The sequence below is a fragment of the Mesoplodon bidens genome (genome assembly GCF_964165515.1).
Source record: "Mesoplodon bidens genome assembly, chromosome: 9".
NCBI classification, from domain to species: domain Eukaryota; kingdom Metazoa; phylum Chordata; class Mammalia; order Artiodactyla; family Ziphiidae; genus Mesoplodon; species Mesoplodon bidens.
The window spans coordinates 38,570,522-38,590,685 of NC_138166.1; the positions used below are offsets into that span (position 1 = coordinate 38,570,522).

Below are 20,164 nucleotides of genomic sequence, written 5' to 3' on the forward strand. Positions count from 1 at the left end.
AACTACCTGCTAATAAATTGTAATTTCCATTGTTTTACTCTGTGACCTTTCAAAAGATCTTAACACAGTACTTTCCATAAAATATGCACTCAGTAAATACCTATTGAATAAATGAAACCCACATAGGTTATTTTAATTTCCATACAGTCAGATGAAGTTTATGAACAAGGGAGAATTCTCTACAGCATTCTCTGGCAACAAACAATGGGACTGTTTGCAAAGCAGCACTACAGAAAACTAAGCAAAAGCATATATCTCTATTAAGGGTAATTTTCAGCTTGAGACCTGGAAAAGGAACTCAATTTGCTGCTTGTTAAATAACTCTTGTGCCAGTTACACATTCAAATTTATTGTAAGCTCAAATGTCTCTGCTGTGCATTGTAACTGAAAAGGAAACAAAACAAAAAAAGAATGATTTTCTCATCCTGCCCCCAAAATCACAAAATTTTATGAGAAAGATAAGTTTTTAGAAAAGCTTTGTTTCTGAAATAGCTTTACCTTTCCATTGAAGAGACCATTGGGCCGTAAATAAGCTTCCTATGTGAAGTACCTGCATATCGCTTTATTTCTTTTTGCATCTAAAACCTAGTAAAGTTCATAGAAATTCAGTAAATGTTTGCAGAATGAATGGAATCCCTGACAAGAGACTTCTTGCTCTGATTATTCTGCAAGTAGCTTTTAATAAAAGACTTTGATAAGGACTTATAAATACAGGTTTTAATCCTCTGAAACAGATTATTTCCAACCCTAGTAGAAAACCCTTATTGGTAGTTTGGTACCTAAAATTGTCATTGATTAGTATTTGAGTTTGTATTTAATATTTAGTATATATAATAAATATATTTAATAGGAATAAATATATGTATATACATTAATATTTTTGTCCTTCAGGTTTTTTAATCTGTAAATGGGACTAAAATACTGGAAGGCATTATTGAAAGGTCATAGAAATATTTATAATCACTTACTTTTCAAAAAGATATGCATGAGCCTATAGTTAATTGTAAAGATCTTTCCAAATATAAGATTCTCCAAATTTTTAATACAAAAACACCCATACATACACATATACATAGATAGGTAGAAAGGCAGATAGATAGATAGATAGATAGCTGAAAGAAAGAAGGAAAAAGTTAAAAAGAGGGGGGAAGGAAGGAAAAAAGGAAAGAAGAAAGAAAGAAAATTAGATAAGAAAAAGGCAAGTAATCATAATATAACTGTTAGTCCATTTAATTTTAGTTTGGGTTTGCACTGAATCTTGCCACTAATTTACCTGAAAAGTTTTGCTGTTTTTAGTCTGCACTTCAAGCATATGTTTCTTAGTTAAATATAACATGACAGTGATTTTTATATCAGATGATAAATGTATTGGGAGCTGGCTTAGCATTTCCCTTAAATACTGATGCAGTGAAACCCAGAGGCCTGCAGTGGTATGGGTCCCTCTGGAACATCAATCACGCATGATGCTGTAAGGAGAAGTCTTGACTACTTAGAGTCAATGTCGTCACTGTAGCCTACGCTCATCTGAATGCAGGCATTTTTCTGCTACGGAGATTTCATTTCACTTCACCCTCAACCCAGTCACCCCTCAGCATTTATCATATTGTTAGCACGTTCATTTTTATAATGAGAATTCTGTAAAACACATGCTTTTTAAGACATATTTTCCCTATTATAATTTTTTCCTCTCACACAGGATGCGTGAATATTTGTAAGCATCTCTTATTTGGAAAGAACTTTACAAATAACTATAAGCTCATGCCTTCTTTCTTAAAAGTAAGTCATTATAAGGATCTCTATGGCCTTTCAATAATATATTTTAGCATTTTGGTGCCAGGCTGCAGATAGAAAAACCGTAGGGTAGAAATGTAATATGGTATTCACATATTATTCCAAAATTGGGAAAAAATAGTATTAAGAGTTTTTAAAATTAGATTTAGAAAGTCTCCTTCCTATCCTCAATAGTCAAAGTGAGGTGAGAGGAGGCAATTTTCTAAGCAATACAGACAAACGAAATACTTTTCTCTTGAATTAATCACTTTTGTTGAAAGGAAATCTTGTCATCCAACTTGACCATCTGGTAATTATTTCTGTATTCTTAACTGAACTATAAAAATCTAGCCCATGCTTCCCACTCAGAAGAATCTGTGAAACTAATTAAGGGATGTATAGAATGGACTAAGTTACTTTTATAAGAAATAATTTCATACAAGACACTAATTTAGAACACTTACTTTGATGCTTGTAGAGTTCAACTGTAAGTGATTTTTCAATTTCAATTGGAAAGACCTATTGAGGTATGTTTTTCATGTAATGTAAGGTAGTAAGAAAACTTCTGAGAACTATATCATGGAAAGAATTAATTGCAATCGGTTCATAATAGACATTTAAATATTTGATTTACCACGTGTACTTATTTTATCAATTTCCAAAGCCAAATGATTTCAGGCTGGTAACCCTACATACTATGAAGGTGTCATCACTCTTTTAGACTTGTAAGTTATCCAGCTCACTCAGAGTGTAACTAGAGGGCGGGTGGGGTGCGGGTGTCATGAGAACTCTCAAAGGAAATCTCAAAGGAAATTGATGACATGGAAACTACATTTTCTATTTCTGATTCACTTCATTGAAACTGAAGCCCACACAAACTGGTGCTAAGAGAGCATAAAGATAATTCAAGAAATTCAACTGCCGATGATTATCATAATTCAATTATGTCATTATCTAGGCTCTGTGATTTTGTGTGTGTTTTTTTTGTTGTTGTTATTGTTGTTGTTAGCCCCTTTATTTTAGTTATTTATCTTAATTTTTCACCTCACTAAAACAAAAATTATGTTTGGACTCACTTTCCGGGCTTTAAACTCTTAAGGACACTCCAGACTCATGTTTTGCCTCTAGCCTTGGCAGTAACTACCAGGCTCATTCCCTAATGCACCCCTTCCTCCAACTTCCCAATTAGAAGACAGAAATTATACAGAGCCTCCCTCCTGAACTACACAAGACTAGAGCACAGTAAGACATTCACACCCATGACACAGAGTTTCTCCACCTTGGCACTATTGACATTTTGGACCAGGTAACTCTTATTTTAGGGGAATGTCCTGTGCCCTGTGGGGTGGTTAGTGGCACTAAAACCTACTACTCAGTAGATACAATAGCACTTCCCCCAGCTGAGACAACCAAAAATATCTCCAGACATTGCCACCAGTCCCCTGGGAGCATAATCACCCAAGTTTAAGAACCACTACTATAAAGGCAGAAGTGTGGAGGGCAGTAAAGTTGATTTATCTACCCAATATAATCTTGCTGAGAAATCACTATGTGCAAACCAATGTTGTATGTGCTGTGAGAAACTTCGAGAAGGATGAGGCCCAGTTTCTGTCTTCACAGAAATGAACACAAATAATTAGGACATAGGACAGACTGACATACAATGTAGTGGTATCTTGATATGTACTCAGAGAAAGGAAAACAAAATTCCCTTTGGAAAAATCCAGAAGAGAGCTTGGAAAATTTAGCTAGGTCTTGGAGGTAGAGCATGATTCCAACAGGTCAGGATGGGACATGAAGGTCTTAGAGGCAAAAGAAAGAGAATTGGGATCGGTCTTGAGGAAAAATTTGAACGGCTTTGAATTCCAGATGTTTTGGACTTTATTTAGTTCATTATGAAGATCCTTTTATTTGAGTTCATTTTAGTTTTGATGAGAGGAAATGACATGATAAAATGACATGATGAAACTCATGGTTCCTGTTCTCTTACTTTTACATTGAACTCTTCTTCCCTACATCCACCATAAATTGTGGAGAGAGAAATAAGGAGTTTGTGACCACTCCAGCAAATCCAGTTCAGAGCACTTCTGCTGGATGAAGGTTAATCAATAGAATGGATGGAGCTTATAATTATAAAATTGTTACTTTTATTATTTATTTATTTTTAATAATTTATTATTAAAGAAGTAAAAACAGCTTAAGAAACAATCTTTTTGGAAAACAATGATTTCACGAAATAGGCAGAAGAAAATGTTAAAGTTACTATCTTTGAAGATTGGGTGGGAAATTAGCACCCAAGTTTTAATAATACAGAAACTAAAAACACAATATAAATAAGAAGGGCAAAGGCAACAACCTAAAGCACTCTGTTTAGGACATTGATTCTTAATCTCTGGGGACTTATGGATCCCTTTGAGTATATTATGAAAATAGTAGTTTTCCCCAAGAAAATACCCATAGTCACATATTCATAAAATTTGGTGTGACACTTCAGGGTGTTCTTGGCCTTCTGAAGCCCATAAATGGCCCTTCTAGACATCCATGGCCCTCAGATTATGAGACCCGGATAGAAAACTACAGGCTACAAGACACAGACCGTTGCTTCAGAGACCTAAGAAGCCCCAGAAGTGCCTAAAATACCATGAGCGCAATGTAGAAGCTGAAATTCCTGGGTTCTTTCTAAATAACTGGATTTCATTTTGAAATGTAGTCAAAAAGCGCTTAGTTATCATTTCCCATTAAAGTTCTAAAAATTTAGATTTCTTTTATTTGATGGAAGAAGTGCTATATCTCTTAAAGCAACATGATAGAAAAATAGAAGGATTACTGAGTTGAAACTGAGAAGACTTCAGGGCTTCTTCTAAGATGTTTAAACTTGGATTAGTAATTTAACTTCTCCGAGCTTCAGTTTTATGCTTTTTTGTAATAGAGTATTGCACTATATTATTTTTAAGTCCTCTATATGTTCTAAAATTTTGTAATTTAAATTAACTCATCTAAATCTAAAAAAAAGCAAGACAAATAACTTCTAAAAATGAGAATAGCTCCAATTATTTTCACAGTAAAATATTTTCGGGAAGTGATTCAAAGCTAGATGCGGTTGAATTTCTAAATGACTGAATTTGCAAAAGTGGGTGATAAGTCGTCACACTCAGCTCTTATTAGTTATTAATTACTTCTCCATGACTTTGAATCAGAAGAGTTTACTACAAGAGAGGTTCTGACCAGGCTGTCTGAATGATGAATCATTTCCCACACCAAGGTGGTCTTCCCCAGCTCCAAGGTACTCATAGGCACTACAAGGAAATTTAACTCTGGTTGCCTGTGTTATACTTGGCATTTTACTAAAAAAAGAAAAAAAAGGAATTTTCAATATTGATATCACCATGCTTTAGCCTGCAGAAGCAAAAGATTTTCTTTGAGGAAAAGTACTTGACATTAAAAAAATAATGCCCTCAGCCAAGGCTCCAATCATCTGAATTCACTTACCATTTGTGTGGCTTTAAATCTGGCTGCACACACACCGGGACCAAGGATTAGAAATGCATCTGGGTAGCAGAAACTAGTTAGTGTAGTCTCCTCTACCCCCTTTTGTTGTCTGTTTTTGTAACATATGTTAGCCACCAAAGACACAAACAAGGATAAAATGGTTTTCTCCTTTCCCATCTGGTTCTCTGCCAGAGATACAAAGCCTGAGCAAAGCATCAGATTTCAATGTCCTGACTGCTGAGAAACCCCCTTTTTGTTCTCTATCCGTCACCATTCTTCTTCTCAACAAATATTTTTCCACCAGTACAAAGCAATGTAGTCCAACAAAACTAGGGGTTATTTCTACTTACTCCCCTCCCAATTTCTGGTCATTAATAATGCATTTGTGGGATAATATTTTTGCCTCTTATTTCACAGGGCTGTGGTCTGATGTAAGGGCTATATATTCACAGTATTTTGAACTCCTGAAATTAAAAATTACAGATATTTTTTTCATGTATAAATGAGTTCTGTTGTATGAATCAACCAAAAAGTCTTATGGATCAACCAAAAAAGTCTGTTGTTTGGATCTCATAATACATTTCTTCTGGATAACTTTAAAAATGGCTATAGAACTCTAGATTAGAAAAGAGAGACAAGAAGAAAGAGAGAGAGAGAGAGAGAGAGAGAGAGGAAGAGAGAGAGAGATAACATATTACATATTCTCTGCATTGCAAACATTTGCATCCTTTGCATGCCTGTACCATAATGGAAATCGAGAACCCCTTAGAAGCTGGGAAGCAGGGAAGGAGGCAAGGACTGTTTCTTTCAGGTGTGCACTGAGTCTAATAAGGAGATGCTGGTGACACCTGCCCTATGAAGAGATGCAACATTGTTATGTGGCAATGCTGCTGCTGCTTCTCCTTCAGGAACGTGCAGGACTCCACAAGCTGAGGACCGTGTGGCCCCTGCGGCTGTGCACGTCTGCAGAGCAATTGCAAATTGGGTGTTTCAGTGTCAGAGGTTGCCAAAAAATGATTAAACCCTGCTATATAAAGAGTTACAACATACATGTATGTTTGGGACTATAGGGATCTACCAATATTAATATTTTCAACTGACTGCGTATTACTGTATATTACTAGAGTAGTAATTTCTTTTCTTTAAATTTGTCTTAAAAATTTTAAAACATTCAGAAAAGTAGAGAGAATAATAGAATGAATGTTTCTAGCTCCATAACTTCAATTTAAAAATCATTATGATATCTTGTAATAACCTATAATGGAAAAGAATCTGAAAAATAATAGATAGATATGTATGACTGAATCACTTTGCTGTACACCTGAAATGAATACAACATTGTAAATCAACCATATTTCAATAAAAACACTATGATTTTGATTCATTTTCATCAGTTATTCTTTTTTTCTTTTTCCTTTTCATTGCCAAATATGATGAAGCAAAACCTAGATCTCATGTCACGTATACTTTAGTTATACAACTCTTAAAAAACAATTACATTTTCTCATGCAATGACAATGCCATCATAACTCCTAATAAAACAGTATTTTTATCATGTCATACTATGTTTGTAATCAGTTTTCTCTCATTGCCTATAAAATGTCTTTTATGTTTGGTTTGTTCAAATCAGTATCTAAACAAGATCCCCACAATACATTTGGTTGTTATGTATCTTAAATATCTTTTCATCTGAAGCAGTCCCAGTTCCCTGTTTTTTCTCGTACCACTGACTTGTTGCCAAATTCATGTCAGTGTTACGATTTCAGTGACTATTTTTCCCCTTAAGTAACATTTAACGTATTACTGTATTCCTTATATATCCTTTAAATGGAAGTTAACTTTAAAGGTGAGTAATTTCTTAAAATATCAATGTATTGATTTTGTCATAAATAGGCTCTAAGAGATCTATTTAGATTGTGATTAAAGAAAAGTAAAAGACTGTTATCTGCCATGGTTGATGGAAGAAAGAATAATGTAATTGAGATGAAAAGCATTCCCACATTGTCCAATATTAACTGTATGATGTAATGGATATCTTAAATATGGCCTGCTGTTCTAATTTATGGTAACTTCCTGGTTTCTACACTCTTTAGAGTGTGCAGACTCTGGCATAGGGGATTCTTACTGAGAAATGTTGAGAGAGAACATTAGAGAATAATAGACGCAATTTTAAAGGGTCTTTAATTCCAAAAAAGGCCCTTTACATATTTGACTTTGAATCGTGCCTCAGAAATGGACTGGAAGATGGGGCATCTACAGTAAGAGAACATTTAGGAGTCTGTTTGAATAAGCAAGGATCACCGTAATGCAACTGCAATACTTAGTTACTGCATGACTGATTATTGGGTGAAACCAACTCCAGAAAATGAATATAATACTGGGTTTCCCTTCGCCTACTTATGCTCTGTTAACATAAGTCATCAAAGACATAGCTGATAGGTGAAGAACATAAAATGACATGAAACTTAAAGAAGTATGCCTTGGCAATAGTAGCATCTAAATACAGTAACATTTGTAATCCTCAGAATATTATTATGTAGGTACTATTATTTCCATTTTAAAGATAAGGAATCTGACTTATAAAAAGCTTAAGTAATTTCCCCAATACCACATAATAATAAATAGAGGATTCAGGAACTGAACTGAGGCAGTCAGTTCACTACTCTTAACCTCACTACTATACTATATTGTCTCTTAGAATATGGTGTTGAGCTAATTGTTATCTTTATATGAACACCAGAAGATAGAGAACCTTCTTCGGACTCTGATGCCAACCATGGAACTAGCAATATTTCTTAACCCATATGGGATTTTAATGTGAGTACTTAAATATTATATATAATTTAATAACTATGTTCCTTTTCTTTTAAACAGGTCATCGATAACCTTGGTCCTTTGGAACTGATTCTTAATACTCCTAGCCATCATAGGGTCCATCATGGTAAGGAAATTCGATCTCTTCTTTCATTCCTTCCTCATTTCTTGAAAAATGACATGATTATTTTGTATCACTTCAGCACAATTACCCAACCTAGTCACCACACACTGCAAATAGGCATTTGCTTCTTCCTTTGTACCTGGACAAACCTAGTCTATAAAGAAAGGACTGGAGGAAAACAAAACAAAACAGAATCCTCTCCATAGCTGACTTTTTTTTTTTTTTTTTTTTGCGGTATGTGGGCCTCTCACTGTTGTGGCCTCTCCCGTTGTGGAGCACAGGCTCCGGACACGCAGGCTCAGCGGCCATGGCTCACGGGCCCAGCCTCTCCGAGGCATGTGGGATCTTCCCGGACTGGGGCACGAACCCATGTCCCCTGCATCGGCAGGCGGACTCTCAATCACTGCGCCACCAGGGAAGCCCCATAGCTGACTTCTGAATTTCCTTTTTGCTTAGCTCTCCTCAGATGTAATGGAAAAAGGAGTTAACCAGCTGAGGGGGTACATACTTCATATTGTGAGGAGCTTGTTGAAAGTTACTCCTTGACCCCATGCTGAGGGTCGTTCCTGTGTACAGAGTGTCTTGGTCTTAAAAACTGTTGGTATTTAAGGAAAGCCTAATAAACAACACTTCACTTTCCTGTCTAAATTCTATGAACAAACTCAACATACACTGCTTTTTCCTGACCAAAAAAAAAAAATCCCATGTGACTAGTGCCTAAGGTTTAAAGACACTAGCTTAAGAAATAACAGAAGTATTTACATTTGCGCACCAAAAGACCTGTACAAGAGTGTGCATATTGGCATTATTTGTAATAGGTAATAGGGAAAAAAGATATAATTCGCATGTTTGTCAGCAATAGAACAGATACATTGTACACTATTCATGTAATGGAAGACTACATCGCAATGAAAATTTCCAAACTATTACAACATGTAATGGCATGAATAAATCTCACAAATGCCATTTTGAGAGAAGGAAGCTAGTAAGAAAATAATAAATATTATTATTCTGTTTTTATTTTATAAGTTTCCAGGCATCACAGGCAGTAGTACTGGCATACGTCAGGCCTGCCTTCCCAAGGTGGGCAGGTCCCTTTCCCTGGGGCAGGGAGCAGAGCAGAAGCACAAGCTCCTCCAGGTAGGGAGAGGGTGGGGTCCTGCTGCACATGTGCAGTTTCCTCTTCCAAACTCCACAGTCATACCTCCACCACAGGGAATTATTACTGAGTTTGTGCAGAGGTCAAGAGCATTATGCTCTTGCTGTTCCCTCCATATTAAAGGAAACACAAGGACTGGAGAAAAACATGTCCACATTGAAGAAGAAATAGTTGCTAATTTCCTGTTTGGCCTTAGAGCACCTTCGCATGCATGTTGCTTTATATCAGGCATTCTCAGCCTCTGCACTATTAACATTTTGGACCAGATAGTTCTTCACTTGGGAATGCGGGGTGGGCGTGCGGGCTGCCCTGTGTATTATAAGATGTTGGTCTCTACGTATTAGATGCTAATAGTATCCCCTCCCAGTTATGACTCTTAACAGTGTCTCCAGACATTGCCATATATTCCCTGAGGTTCAAAGTGCTCCCTCACCCAACTGGGAGCCACTGTTTAGCCTATGTGTGGCAATGAGTGGTGGATCTGTGTAGCCAGCCCCACTCTACTTTTGTACCAGGGGAAAATTTTCCTTGTACCTTTACGTTCACGTGTACATTTACATGTACAGAAGATGTGTAAAGAAATGAGGACACATGGAGACAGTTGAATTTATTGGAGTAGTGGCTTGGTGGATTAATATTCTTTTTCCTTTGATTTACAATCATGTGGATATGATTGTGTTTATTTAATTTTTTCTTAATTAGGAAACTATGTCCAACTGTTTAAATTTAAACTATTATTTAAGTATTTGGGGCATTAAAATATCATATATGTTATGAGTCAATGAATATAATCAAAGGTAACAATTTTTACTTATATCTTTTGTGATGAAAAAAATAGGAAAGTCTTACTGTAAGTGGAAAATTTTCTTCCTGGAAAAGAGGCGGTGAAAAGGTGTAAAGATCACATCAAAATAAAAGAAAAAAATATGCATATATTATTGATATTTATCTTATTTCATATTGCCTTTTGTTCTAGACCATTTAATTTATAATTATTACTCTTTAATAGTCCTAAAAAAAAGAATTACTTAGAATTATCCCAGATCTTTAAAGACCAGAAAAATTGTGAACGGTTTTTTTTAAAATCTGGGATAATTCTAAATATCTATGGCTTTAAGGCAGGCTTTGCTCTTCTTAGTAAAATCAGTTGGAAAATAAATACTCAGTTTACTAGCAAATAAAGTCTAGTGTTGTCAGTGAAAAGATATTTTTAGGACTATCATTGTTTCAAAATGTATAACTTCCTTTTTCAAAAAAACTTTTTAAAATATTTTGTCTCATAGGCAGAAATCGTTATTGCATAGACAAAAATTTTGCCGGAACTCTTATTATATGGGATAGAATTTTTGGTAAGTAAAAACTATGAGCATTTAAAAAAGGAAATTAGCTCCTTCATTCACAGGAAGTCAAAAATCATATCGTTATTATTTATCTTCCAGGAACATTTGAGGCAGAAAAGGAAAAAGTTGTATATGGTCTAACACATCCCATTAATTCATTTGAACCTTTCAAGGTGCAGGTAATGTACTTGGTTTTATTTCTTCTGAATTGATTCCATCCTTTTATAAATTTTATATTTGAAAGAAAAATCAGCTGCTGAAAGGTGGAAGTACATTACACTAGCCTTGAAAAATATATATTTTAACTGTAAAAGAATTTAGAAATAACTCTGGCACTCAAAGACTTGAATCAAATTGGGCAGAATACATTTGAAAACAATTCATTGTAAGAATTTTAGAATATGTCTGTAACCTAGAATTAAAAGAAATAGCTCTTTAGCAAACATACCCTTTCTCAGAATAGACCTGAAATATATTCATGTATTCAGAAGGAGCGGTAGTAAAATGTATAATTAAGGCTGATCCCAGAGTAAGAAAAATATTTGCTTCAAGCCTGCATGACTCTGGTTAGAAATTCAGAGTGAGGGCTTTGCCCTCCTCTTCTTGGATGGAGGTGTCAGGAGCTATTACGGGTTGGTTAGGTTTGCACATTGCCTCACCTGCTAAGACTTGTTGCCCTGGCCCAGTTTTCTGTCAGACATGTGGTATTGGTTGTTCGCTGTTCTCAATGGTTGGCGCTAGAGAAATGAGGAATGTCTGTGAAGCTCTGATCCGTCAGTAGCAGAGCACCGCAGACACTCCCAGGGGTCGGGACTAGTAAATGAGAAAAAGATAAAAATGCTTGAAAAAATGAAGAGGTCAGTCAATGACAGCTCTGTCCAGGGGACTGGATATACAGCATTCAGAAAGGGAAGAAAGTACAGGTTCATGTTGGGTCTGCTTTTCAAAGCTACTTCTTCAAGGTTTTTAAAGAAAGTTAAAGTAACAAAATAAATGGACATTTATTGAAGTTTTACTATGTGCAGGACATTGCTAACAGCACACATGTTTAATTTAACCATTACTAAAACCTTATAAGGTAGTGGTTCTTTTTAGCCTCAGTTTTTTGGTGGATGAAACTGAGGTTCTCAGGATTTAAATAATTCACCCGACTATACACAGTTTGTTAGATGCTAACCTAAGTAGGGTGGGTTGAAGGCCAAGCCCCAAACTTGATTAACTCAATTTTCAAGTGAAAGGCATTTTTATGTTGCCATTCAGAAGAGAAAAGTTGATTATTTCTCTTCTTTCTTCTCAACTAGTGGCATTTCTCTCTCTGTCTTTCGTTCTCTCTCTCTTTTGATTAGGCATTACCAAGAATATGATAGATTTTTTTCAGGAGAATACTAACATATATTTCCAGGTACTTCCTTAATAATAAACATTTCTAGGTACCTTCTTTAAAGAACTGAAATCAGTTTCAAGATAATACATTGAGAGCCACTTCTTCACTGGGCGTGGTCTTGTCTTCATAATGTAGAGATTGAGAAGGAAATACAACTTGGTCTCTGCCCTCTAGGAGAGAGCTTTTCAAACTTAATGTGCATATGAATCATGGGAGGATCTTATTAAAGTAGGGTTCAGTAGGTCTGAAATCTGGCCAAGATACTGTGTTTCTAACAAGCTCCCAGGAGATGCTGACATTGCTGGTTCATGGCAATCCTTTAGCTAGCAAGGCTTTGGGAGTGTACACACATGGAGGAAAAGGGGTTCATATTCGAGATACAATAAGAAGTTGAAAACTGCATCACATGAGCTGCACAAGGAGTTGGATGATTAGGATTTGGAGACACAGTATTCAATCACAGGTCTTTATGAGCTGCTGCTAAATCTGCCCTCATGTAAACATTGCCTTTAGCGTAATAATTGTCACAACTGTGTCTAAGTTTTAGTCTCCTACATACTCACTTATATTGTTAGAAATGTCAAATCAGCAAGTTTTAATAATTAGGAGTTCCTAAACCTACAAAATCACGTATTTACTTTCACTTGTATTCCTTTATATTAGCTAAATTTCTCACCCTCCCATCAGAGGCATCAAAAGCACCTTGGGATGGCCCCTGTTAGATGGAGAGGCTTTTTTCCCCTTTAATACTAGGTAGAAACCATTCGTTTTGCTTTCCTTTGGAGTCCAGGAGTTTCAGGGCATTGGAAAACAAGTAAGTGAGAAAGTACTCCTTATTTAAAAGCCCTGTATTCTCATGGCTTGTGTCTAGAATGATAGCAGTAAAATTTCAGTCAGGTTTTTTTTTTTTTTTTTTTTTTTTTTCTGGTAGTGTGTCTTCGTTGCTGCGCGCAAGCTTTCTCTAGTTGTATCGAGCGGGGGCTACTCTTCACTGTGGTGCACGGGCTTCTCATTGCGGTGGCTTCTCTTGTTGCAGAGCATGGGCTTTAGGCGCACAGGCTTCAGTAGTTGCAGCACATGGGCTCAGTAGTTGTGACATGCAGGCCCTAGAGCACATGGGCTTCAGTAGTTGCGGCATGTGGGCTCGGTAGTGTGGCGTGTGGGTTCTAGGGCACGTGGGCTTCAGTAGTTGTGGGGCTTAGTTGCTCTGCGGCATGTGAGATCTTCCCAGACCAGGGATCAAACCTGTGTTCCCTGCATTGGCAGGTGGATTCTTAACCACTCTGCCACCAGGGAAGTCTTGTACTCAGTTTTTAAAATAACAAAACAGGTAAGTATATTAATGTGTGTTGTAACATTAATTTTCTGTGTTATTATTATTGCAAAGCCTCAGGATAAGTTTCCATCTAACATTTCCTTTTTCTTTAAAATCTGCTCAGCTAAATCCTACATTGTTGCTTAATTGCTTCAGATTCCTTATTATAATATTTCAAGTAATTTTAAAAACAATTTTTATAATGCTAGCAGTTTAAATTCTGTTAGAGATAGTGAAAATATCAATGAGACAACAAATTCTGATAGAGCCATAACTTCTTTCTACATTAATTTATCACTACATGTATAATAGGAGTCATTTTGAGAGTCAACAGCTGATGCCCAATATCTAGGATTATTTTTAATCCTATGATAGATTTTTATAACATATATGATATGTATAGCTATTTATCCTAATAACCAGTATTTGTTGAGTCCTTGTCATGTGTGGGCATACTTTTAACTTTGTACATATCAAATGTGTGTTATTTAATGAATGTGAATTCCTGCTATAAGCCTCAAGGTCAACTTGTGACTCAGCAAACTTTTCCTATTACAGAATGTGATATATTTATTTAATCCTCAGAGGTCTACCATCAGAAATGGTTTTGAACATTTTTTCTTAAAATGCGGTGTTTGTCTGTAATTCAATACATTAAATAAAAGATTATTTTAAAAATATATAACAGATATGCAATATTTGTATGATTCCATGTTCAACTTTAAAAACCATTTAGCGAGTCTAAAAAAGATGTCATTCGATGTGGCTGTCGAGTGCACAGGCTGCTAGTTAAATCCATTGGAAGCAAATTCTCTGAACTCACTTTTTATTCTTTGCTAATTTTCTAAACAATTGCCCTATTATTAAATTTCATGTTTATAATTTTGTGGAGCTTCAGAAATATTGATAAGAACACATTTAAATGTAAAGGTATGCAGAATGCATAGAATGAATTTCAATTTATAATGCAATTGCATATTAATCAATATTAGCAAATTATACATAACCTATATATTAAAGAATAATTTGTAAGTTACATTAAACAATAACATAAAATGCATGAGTTAATGTATTTAATCTTTTTTGTTATGGTCTTTTCTTATCTTAAACAGACTATATTTTTATTCTTCTAGTTCCACCATTTACTTACCATATGGACTACATTCTGGGCCACATCTGGATTCTTCAATAAGTTTTCTGTCATATTTAAAGGACCAGGATGGGGTCCAGGTAAACCAAGACTTGGACTGAATGAAGAAATCCCAGAGGTAAATAAAGTTCATGAATTCGATGATGGCAAAGATTAATTTCATATTGTCAGGTCTACAGCCAGCCTGTAATACATGCTGACTTCATGCAAATCTGAAAAAAGATGTTTCCTTAGGCAGATACAGCCCTGTAATGTGTAAATTAATAAGTGGACACCACCTAGGGGCCATTAAGAGGGGTGCCTTCTCCCACGCTGCCTCTTACTAGGGAGCATGGTTTGGGGCAGAGCAGCAGAGGCTGGTTTTCTTGGCTCAAACCCACAGCCGAGAGCCTTTGTGTAGTGCAGAAACCACACAGACACTTATGGATCCGTCACAGAGAGCCTTAGAGAAGATTCAGTCTAGCCTTCAACTTGTCCATGAAAAACTGAGGTCTCCAGAATAAAAGGTCTAAAGTCATACCGAAATGATGTGGTTATTAGATTAGATCACTTTATTCATTCCATAGTGGCGTAGTAGCATTAAATACAGAAATCCCATGAAAAACTAAAAATAAACAAGGTAGAGGTTTAAAACACTGAAAATCAAATGAAAAATTCAGTTTCAATATGGAATTTCTCTTATGAAATGGAGGAAAAGGAATTTATTTCCAATCATTTAGGATGTATATTGAGATTGCTTATCAAAATAACTGTCATTGATAGTAATATAGAAACAATAAGCTACTGTTGATTTCAAAGATAATTATGAGTATAAAAATTAGCCAGTATTCAAGAAAATGAAATATGTTTTATTTGAATATTTTTATTTTTCAAAAATCCTGATCTGAATAAGGATATTTTCTCATCCACTTATGAAAGCTGCTGTGTTGGAATTTCCAGACACTTGGTTATGTTCACAGTTAGTTATATAACAATGATCTAACTTGATATAGGTGAAAATAATTTGCTTATTTCAGCTCCAGAAAGTCTAGTCAGCTACGGTTCATTTATTATTTTCCTTTTTTGCAATAGATTAAAACTTTAAAACATAGAATAAAACATTCAAACTGAATATTTTAAAATCATATTGATGCCTAAATCTGCATCATAAGGATAGGATTATAGTATTTCTGGGAAACTGTAGTTTGGGAAAGCTGTTTTCAATAAGACAGTATTTGCCTTTGAAGCATGATTATCTACACTATCCCAAATCACCTTCCATTTTCTCTTTTGCTATACTTTGATGTATAATCATGGACAAATTTTCATATTTCATATTACATGTTTATTTTGTTTATGTTAATCATCAGTATCAATTCTTACAGTGCTCTATATAAAGCAGAGTAGATCAGAATCATAATGCTTCTGAAATGAAAAACAAGTCTCCTAATTTTTACATTTTTTCTATCCAAAATAATAAACGTTAGAGTCATTTTGAGGATTAAAAAAGGTAGCAAAACCTTTCATTTCTTTTTGCATATCTCCTCTTCACTTAGTGTGAATTTCAGTGAGAGAGATAAGGGAACAATATAATGGAAAGGCTTCTTTCTTATCTTCCTAGGTCAAGGGGGAAGAAGTTCCCTTCTCATCATCAGCATCTCGGCTATTAAAGACATATGCAGTTGTACAGTTTGCTCTGATGCTAACATTTTATGAAGAGACCTATACAGATAAAGCTGTAAGTGGTGCTCATTTTAAATAGAGTGTGAAAAAGTTTTCTGTCACTTTGAAGGTGAAAATAAGCTCCCTCTATTAAAGCTGTGCTCTATTCTGTAATAATTTTTGAATTTTGGTAGTGTCTCACATTTAAACAGGTAAAATGATTCTTCTAGAATTAATTTAATTAATGTAAGTTAATTAATTGTATCCAAAGTGTTCTGTATAAGATGTCCATCAAATGGTATATAATTGATCTAAAATATAAGTAGGAAATGATTTTTCACAAATAAATTCTTCAACAATTAAAAGAAAAGTATTTCAGAAGCTAGAATTAAATGTGTTGGGGAAAGCAGACTTTATAGCAATTTCAACATGCTTATCTTCAATTAAAGAATACCCTGATAACTTGAATTTATGGGATTTGCAATGTACAGTTAACTTCATTTATTTTGTCCTTTCTAAATATTCGAAATATTCCTGAAGCACAAGAGCACTGGATCAGGGTTTAGAATCTGGATTCTGATTCAGGCATTACCACCTGGGGAATCATTTTTTGGCTACATGAGAATACCCTCACTGCCTATATTTTGAAGAAAACAAAAATAGCATAATTTATGTAAAAATGCACTGTAAACCATAAAAAGATTAAAAACAGAGGTATTTTTAAATATTTGCTTTGTTTCACATATTTATTCATATTATATTCTTCCAAAAAGGATTTACAATAGTTCAAAGAGGTACATAAATTATAGTAAAGTAACTAAGTTGGAAGTAGGTGAAATTGAAAATAGGATGACAGAAGAATGAAAAATCAGTATCTGACCTTGTTACCAAGGAAGTATGTACCTCATGAAAGAACCTCACTGAGTCAGGAATGTTGAGGCCTCACATAGCAGCAATGTGTGAGTAATGTTTACGCTCTAAAGAAACAGGGAAAGGGGACTTCCATTTCTAACAAAATGGTGGGTTAGATACACCTACTTCTTTTTTTTTTTTTTTTGCGGTACGAGGGCCTCTCACTCCTGTGGCCTCTCCCATTGCGGAGCACAGGCTCCGGACGCGCAGGCTCAGCGGCCATGGCTCACGGGCCCAGCAGCTCCGTGGCATGTGGGATCTTCCTGGACTGAGGCACGAACCTGTGTCCCCTGCATCGGCAGGCGGACTCTCAACCACTGCGCCACCAGGGAAGCCCCACCTACTTCTTTTTAAGGCATATCAAACACCTAAAATTGCTGGACAAAATGTAATTTTTAAGAAAACCCTTTAAATACACTGCATAGATGAGTGGGCAAAAAATTGAGGTACTCCTTAGAGGCTAAAAATGTTGAGAAAATGCGGATCCAATGAGGTGTTCTTCCTGACAGCTATCCCAGGCACTGAAAAATCTCTGTTGATCAAGACCTTAAGGGACCCAAAACAAAGCTGAGAGCCTATGTGGGTGGAAAGTCAGTTAAAGAACTTCAAGTAAAACAACTGAAAGCAAAAGAAATACTCTCGGCAAGGGGAGGGGGAGGAGGATGAGAAAAAGACATGTAAAAAGGAAACTTACCCATACTGCACTTGGCTTTGAGGAGGCAGAAAAAAGTCTTCCCTGAGAATTTTTGACTGCAAACCACATCTCACTCAGATATGGATCCAGGATTTACACTAACCATTGATTTATAAACCTAAACTAAGTGTGTAGTCTCAGATAAGGACTCATGTTTAAAAGACCCATGTTCAAATCATGCTTAGAGCAATCCCCTCAAACTCAGGTCACAACATAGTCCACCAGGTAATGTCTCAATGATGATGAACTGAGAGATAAAAAGCACAGAAACACACTAGGAGAAAGCCACTATGACAAAGCATTAACAGAAACAACAAGCGACAGAATTATACCCTCAAAAAGAACAGATTTTGAAAATAAAATCAATTAAAAGATAAATTAAGTAAATTTAATATATTTGAAGAAGCAAAAGTTGAAATTAAAAAGAAATTAGAAATTATGGAAAATCAAGAAACAATGATGAAACACATTTAGAAATAATCAAATTAGACTTCTAGAACACAAAAATATAATGGACATAAGGAAGTCAGTGACTTCATTGGCAGTTTAAAGACAACTAAAGAGAGAATTAGTGCCTTAAAAGACCAAAAAAAGTATCCATTATACAGTGCGAACAGACAATGATATTAAAAAACATAACAGAAGTTATCTTTAGACATTAAAAATAGTGTGAAAAAGTCTAAGATAATACAAGAATCCAGAAAAAATTCAGATGAATACAAATAGGATTAGTGGGCAGTGAATTCATAAAAGATAAATTACCTTTTTCAAAGACAGAAAAATTAGTCTATTATAAGTTTTTTTAAAATAATATTAATTTATAAAACCTGTGGAATTATATTTAATAATTAGATACCATTGTAAAAATCACAGTATATTCAATTGGAACAATTCTGAGTATTCCATATGACTCACACAGTGAGTTCTATAAATAAGTCTACTCAAAATAGGTCACGGAGTGTATTAAGAAGGACTCTTTGAGTCCGCCTGCCGATGCAGGGGACACGGGTTTGTGCCCCGGGCCGGGAAGATCCCATATGCCGCGGAGCGGCTGGGCCTGTGAGCCATGGCCGCTGAGCCTGCGCGTCCGGAGCCTGTGCTCCGCAACGGGAGAGGCCACAACAGTGAGAGGCCCGCGTACCGCAAAAAAAAAAAAAAAAAAAAGAAGGACTCTTTGGTTGTATATGGCAGAAATTCAACTTAGAGTGAATTTATTAACTCATATAACTGAAGAGTCTGGGGTTTTTCTTCTTTAGGCAGTGCTGGATCCAGTGAGTAAAGTAACTTCATCAGGAATCTTCTCATTCTTTTCTGCAGTTATGCATTTCTCAAAGCAGATTCTCCTACAGGCTCTCAACCTTCATGGTAGCAAGATGGTTACCAGCAGCTCTAGCTTTAAATACTTCCACACAAGGAACTCCAGAAGTGAAAGTTCCAAGTTGGAGTCTGATGTTATGGGTGGGTTCATCTGGTTATCACTAAACCCATTAATGTGATCAGGCCTGGATCACAGACCATTTAATCTATCAATGAGAGGACAGGGCCAGTGATAGGAAGGCTTGAAAGACATACTGAGATGATAGTTTATAGAAAAAAGGAAATAGAGTCAAGTAGGCAAAAATAACAAATGTTAGATCTATATGAATCCTTCTCACTCCTAAATACTATGTGATTTGAACTTCTTTTCAAAGAATATTCTTTTAACACTTATAAATGTATAGTAACATAATAAACCTTCCTGTAGGATATCATTTTAAGGTATCTATGATATGAGTCCATTAGATATCTTCTGTTCTAAGAAACAGATTATCCAATTAAACGTGGCTTAAGTATAACTGAAAATTCAGAGGTGAGTATTGATTAGTTCAGCAGTTCAAACATGTAGAGTTTCCAAAAAGGCTTCTCTACAGTTCTCTGGGCTTTCATTATCATAATTACAGCAACTCAAGGCATCATGTCCTCACACTGTGACCAAAGGCAGCAAGTTCAGTTCTAGAGCATCTTGTAAATTTCACTTAAGAAGGAGGGGAAAAAAGTCCTAGAGTATTTCCCAGCAAATGTCCTTTCATGTCTCATTGCTCAGGACTGATTCACATGCCCACACTGAAACAATAACTAACACTGGTTCATGAGTTAACCATGAATGAATTATACCAAGCATAATTCATGCCCTGGGGATAAAGGGTTCGCTTTGCCTCTGAGTACATTCCTTTCTTATACCTGGACAAAATCAGCATAGTATTAGTATAGAAGATATAGGAGATATTTTCTGATTGGGCAAATAGCAGTGTATGTCACAGTGTGTCCTACTAAATAAAATAGGTTTACAAGATGTTTACAGAGACTATTGGATAATATATTGAAGAAAGCCA

At 35.6% G+C, this 20,164-nt stretch overlaps 1 protein-coding gene across 6 annotated transcripts in view; it reads left to right on the forward strand.

Moving 5' to 3' along the window:
* The window catches only part of AGMO (alkylglycerol monooxygenase), a 344,244-nt gene that overhangs the window by 141,002 nt on the left and 183,078 nt on the right, over positions 1-20,164 (forward strand). For 5 of the 6 annotated variants that reach the window (XM_081244288.1, XM_081244289.1, XM_081244290.1 and 2 more), the window contains exons 6-10: positions 8,134-8,200; positions 10,640-10,705; positions 10,796-10,875; positions 14,529-14,663; positions 16,146-16,262. In XM_081244288.1, coding sequence (XP_081100414.1) covers positions 8,134-8,200; positions 10,640-10,705; positions 10,796-10,875; positions 14,529-14,663; positions 16,146-16,262 — 465 coding nt within the window. The remainder of the gene's footprint in view (positions 1-8,133; positions 8,201-10,639; positions 10,706-10,795; positions 10,876-14,528; positions 14,664-16,145; positions 16,263-20,164) is intronic. The other variant, XM_081244291.1, reaches the window with a different exon arrangement.